This window comes from Hydra vulgaris, chromosome 06 (genome assembly GCF_038396675.1).
Source record: "Hydra vulgaris chromosome 06, alternate assembly HydraT2T_AEP".
NCBI classification, from domain to species: Eukaryota; Metazoa; Cnidaria; class Hydrozoa; order Anthoathecata; family Hydridae; genus Hydra; species Hydra vulgaris.
Window position 1 is genome coordinate 43,804,241 of NC_088925.1, and position 6,000 is coordinate 43,810,240.

A 6,000-nucleotide genomic window follows, 5' to 3' on the forward strand; every position below is an offset into this window, starting at 1 on the left:
AAAAATACATACTATGCATACAAGAAAAATTTGAAATAACTATACATGCAAACCAAGAATGCTTATTAAACAAAAAATCGGAATTAATTTCTAAATGTAGGCAAGAAAATAAGTTTCTCCTAAAAAACTATAAAAATAAATGAGCTCAAATAATAGTTACATTAAATCCCCCTTTTAATAATTATTTTTTTTTAAAAAAACATAAGTAATCATTTCTAAAGAATTCTTTTCATAATAGTGTCAGCAAACTCCACAAATGTGTGAAAATTTACAGTAGTTAAGACATTTGCAACTTCCTGTAATTTAATTTTTAGTATAAATTGAAGTTTTATTAATTTGATCATTCATTTATGATGAGTCTTTATTGATGAAATACAGTGTTAAATGAAAAAAATTTTAGTTAAGTGATTTTCTACTAATTTTTAATTGCTATGTTATTTTAAGAACATTGAGCACTCTATTTTGTAGAATACATTTTAAAGTTGTTTAAATATATAGTTTTAAAAACATTCTGGTCAATTAAAATTGCGTTTTTGCGGTTTTTTTAAAAAACGATTAACTTGTAATTAAATTAATGGTTTTAACTTTCTGACAACACGCAAATGTTGGACAAAAGTCAAAAGTAATTAAAAGTGACGTATTTGTTGGCATATGAATCATTTTTTCCTTCCGTACTCCCAAATACAACAATCTATAGAACTATATATTTATATATATATATACATATATATATATATATATATATATATATATATATATATATATATATATATATATATATATATATATATATATATATATATATATAATTATGTCAGTGTATTCTACAAATATAGTGGTCTATGTTCTTAAAGAACAGAGCAATAATAAATCAGAAAAATACCTATCTAGTTTTTATTCTTTGATAGCTTGTTTCTCCATCAGTAGGTTCATCAGGAAGCTCCCTGACGATAGCAAGTGACCGGGGTTGATATTAAACCAGGGCCGGGGCCGGGTTTATGACCGGGGCTGCATATAAATTGATAGTCCCTATAAATATATTATTATTTAAAGTTCATGATATATTTTACATAAATATGTATATCATCATCATCATCATTATAATCTTCTCTGATACACACTATCAGATATAATTACTACTCTCAAATTCTCTAAGATCATTGCTTCTTTTCATATCCTTTAAAGACACTATATATCCACCTGATCTACTTTTCTTTCCTGATGATAAACATCATAAACTTTAATTCAATCCCGATTTCAATCCCATACAGTATAACACTATGGATGCATGTAGTGTATCTTTTGTGAACCCATTGTTTACAAACTCTACAAAAAATGTTTGATCAAACTCATTTTTTCAAAAGCTTAACTTTGAATATTAAAACTTTGAATTTTAAAAAATACAATAAACTAATAATACAGGGTAGCCTTGTATCATAGGCGTGTCTACAGGTCTTGCCTGTCATGCACAGGCATGACCTGAAAAATTTGATCTAACATAAATTGCGGTACATAATATAAACTTTTGTAGTTGACATAATATAAACTTTTGTAGTTGACATAATATAAACTTTTGTACTTAGATTCTGATTTCATATTAAATTCTTTGATTTTCATTTTCGTGTGGACTTTTAATATCTATATATAATAATACTCTACTTAATAGTGTTAGTAGTAGTGCTGTTAGTGCCCCATAATAAATTTGGGGGTCTAAACCGAAACCTAATTTTTTTAAGAGGGTGATGGGGACTTAAAAATAAGTCATTTGTCTGTGCAGATAGTTTAATACTGTTGTTATAGCAACATATAGTATATGTGTCTAGCTTACTTTTTTTTGACTGGTATAAAAAAAGCAACTTTTATCATTCATATATAATGGCATATTAAAGCCATCAGCAAAAAGATTAAGGTTTGTTAAATTTATAGCAATTTTTTGTTAAACTTAATGCTTTCATGTCTGTTATTATTTTATAATTTATTTATCTACCAATACCTCTATACTTCTTTTCTTCAATAATTTTAATCTTTATCTATTAAAGTTATTAGCTAAAGTAATAATAATAGTAATATTAGTTATTAAAAAAGGAAAATAATTAATTAGCATTGAAATCTATAGCAATGTCTTTGTCACATGTATTAGTATTTTTTATTTTTTTATTCATTATCTTTTATTTTTTATAAGCAAAATATCTTGCTTTTATATTAAGCTATGATAAAACTTATTTGTTATGAATATCATATATTTAAACTCAATTTAATTAAATTAAATTTATTGTAGATAATGGCCAAACGAGAAGTGTCAGCAGTCTGGAACTATTTCAATGTTGCCCATGGGCGTCCAGAAGTTTCAGAATGTAAGATATGCAGTGTTGAAATTAAAAGAGGAGCAACTGGTGCTCCTTTTAAAAAATTTTCAACAAAATCATTATGGACTCATTTGCAGTCGAAACACAAAGATAGGCACTCTTCTGCAAGTGAATCAAAAACTTTGGAAACTGAAAAAAAGAAAAAGAAAAAGCAGCATAAAGAAGAAAAAGGTAAGGTTTATGTTTTAAACAAAAAGGTTGACACCAAACAGTTAACACTTAATGACTCCTTAGAAGGGCATTCAAAATGCAGTTATGATAATTCCCACCAAATTAAAGGAGAGCAATTGTTGATATATTGGCTTTGTGATGCCTTAAAACCATATAAAACAGTTTCAAATGACCAGTTCTTAAAATTTATAAACTATCTTTCAAAAAAATTTAAAGTACCATCAGAAAAAAATATTCGAACAAAGCTGGTTCCAAACATCAACAAAAGAGTTCAATATGCAGTAAAATTATTAATAAATGCCACAGCATTTGCTATCACTACTGAAATTTGAATTTCAAGTTAATACAAAAAAGTTCAAGTTTAAGTTAATACAAAAAGATCAGATCAGACTTACAACAAAGAATGTTGAAACACTTCTTTTTTTTAAGTATAATTTAAGGGCTCTTTCTTATTCAACTTCTTTATGTGGAGCTCCTGAAGACTTCTTACCACCCAATTCAAAATACTATAACGTCTTGGACATTGAATCACCAGAATCAGAGGAAGAAACTTAAATTATTATAAAGTGTTTTTTTTTTTCAAATTTCTTATTTGTCATTGTAAATTTTTATGAATTATATTATATTTGTATATATTACTTTTGTGACTTTTTCTTACATTTTCTTAAACTTTCATAACATATATTAACAAAAAGCGAAAAAGAATAAAAAATAAATAAAAGTGTTTTTTAGCCGGGGCCCGGTTTGCAAAAAGCTCTGCTTTTAGCTGGGCTCGGGGCCCCGGTCAAACTAAAAAAAAACTAGTGTTTTTACTAATTTATATATATATATTTTTTTTTTTAATAGGATATTGATTGTAAATAATAATATAAATATTCAAAAATTATATTAAATATAAATTTAGGTTGCCAAGACTTTTCTATTTTAGTTGATATCTGTTTGCGAGTTTGAGAGTTATGTCAGAATTTAACAATCATGCTATACGGGTAATAAAACAGCCTCTAATATAATATATAATAGATATAAATTTATTTAACTTGCAATGATTTTTCTGTTTCAGTAGATATCTGTTTGCTAAAAATTACATCTAAATTTAATATTTGGCCAAAACTGGTTTTAAAACAGCTTAATACATTTTATCCGATATTATTGCTATGCGAACTGCTTTTTATCAGCAGGTTGGGTATGGATTCCTGTTTTGAATTTTGAAAAGTTTTTTAAAATTACAAAATCACAATTAAAAATTGAATAAACGTTATAAAAATTATAATTGCGTGGTTTAATTAACAATCTTACGTATCTTGCATATCATGCTTTATTTATCAAAAATTTAGTTTACTAACATGTCTTTATATTTTACATATTATGTACTTATATATTACTTTTCACTAATTTCATTTTTAATAATAGATTTTATTTATTATATAAAACAAATCTTTACTTTTAAATACAGTATAAAATTGATTATACTTTTTATACAGGATAGTTTTCATTTTTCAGAGGAGATTTTTAAAAAATATGGTATTGAATTTAAAAATATATAACATGAAATTTTACTTGTGGTTTTATTAATTTTCAATTTTTTTTAACCCACAGTACATTAAATAAAGTATTTAACAGTTTCTGTATTACAATCTATGCACATTAATCTATTTTTTGTAGAAATGCTGCTGTGATAATTGATTTAAGAATTCTTTAATATTATCATTCTCTAAAAGCAAAAATAAAATATTGTTAATCTTTAGAATAATTACTATAGCTTTTTCAATTTTTATTTAAGTATTGTTACAATGTTGTTTTTATATAAGTATTGTTACAATGTTGTATTTACAATTGCTATAGTACTTTTATCAGTACTTTTAATAATTTTTTGTTCATAGAATTATATACATTGAAATATTTAAAAATTAATAAGGAGACTTACCTAAACCCATTATTATCATCCTCGAATATAGAATTTCACTTATATGAATACTTTTGAAAACTTATTTACTTTGTTTATTCTATGGATATTCTATGGTTATTTTATGGATATGTTGATAATTTTCTTTGTTGAAACAGATAAAATATTACATGAAAGTTTAACAGATAGAATTGCCATATTTGACATAATTAACTCTCTGTGATCTGTTTTCCAGTCTTGTTTTCCTTTGTAAATAAATATAGTCTTAATGAGAGTATTGAAAGTTTATTAAAACCTTGAATTTGAAAAAAACCTCAGAGAAAAGTTAAGCATTTGTCATTTATGTTTGACACACTTATATTATGCTTTGAAGTAATCAATTTGATAAATCTGCGCATCTAATGCTGTATAGATTTCTTTTAAAAAATATCGAAGTAAATAAGGACAAATAATAATTGTCAAATAGACTTAGCTAGAATTATGGGTTCTAGCCGGCTAGTATAACATCGTTGTGTTTTTTTATGTATTATACAACTATGTAAAATAATATTTATAACTATATTTTTATAATTTAGATCTTTGTACAACTTTTAAAAAAAAAGATGTCAAAATATACTTCATACTAACCTCATATAAACCAATATATTGAGCAATTTTCTGTAAACAATCTTTGCCTTTAGAAGCAAGTGGAACATTTATGTTCATCACTGTATTATCAAGAAGTGGTATATGTAGAGTGTAGAGTTTATCATATGCATAATGACCATTTCGAAGTAATTTTAGTGGCATTTAATTTTACTTAAACAATATATATATATATATATATATACATATATATATACATATATATATATATACATATATATATATATATATATATATAAACACACACATATATACATATATGTATATATATATACATATATATATATATATATATATATATATATACATACACAAATATATATATATATATATATATATGTATATATATATAAAAATGTATACATACAAACATATATATATATATATATATATATATATAAATACAAATATATACAGCGGTGGCCAAAAATTAAAGACCACTCATTTTTTAGTTGGTTTCTTAATCTTTAAATTAAAATTAAGAAGATTCTAATTGACATATTAAATTTTTTTTTTTTAATATCTTGTTAATTAAAACATACGGATTAAAGTGGTATAATTTTTTAATCTAATTTTAATTAAATAGCGTTTAACTTATCAAAACACTGATGAGTACTTATAATTTCTTCTTTAAATAAATTGGACAAAATTTAACGACCACTTTCAAATCTTTAATTTGCACTTATTAAAAATAATAATCCATCATTTTTTTTAACTGTCTTAATTGCTTATTACGTTGGCTATAAAATAAAATGTCGAAACCTGAGTTTCGATATCAAATAAACATTATTTTTTGAATTGCAATAAGGATATAAAAATATTGCAAAAATGTGTGCAAAGATCGAAGAAAAAGACAGATACGCGGCTCTTGTATTAAAAGAAGAAGGCTATAGCATCAGACAAATAGCAGAAAAG

At 24.3% G+C, this 6,000-nt stretch overlaps 1 protein-coding gene across 1 annotated transcript in view; it reads right to left on the bottom strand.

Moving 5' to 3' along the window:
* LOC101234626 (tyrosine-protein phosphatase non-receptor type 21) overlaps positions 1–5,248 on the bottom strand; it is a 76,003-nt gene extending 70,755 nt beyond the window's left edge. The window contains exon 1 of the mRNA XM_065800220.1: positions 5,068–5,248. Coding sequence (XP_065656292.1) covers positions 5,068–5,229 — 162 coding nt within the window. The 5' untranslated portion in view covers positions 5,230–5,248. The remainder of the gene's footprint in view (positions 1–5,067) is intronic.
* Between the last annotated feature and the right edge of the window lie 752 nt (positions 5,249–6,000).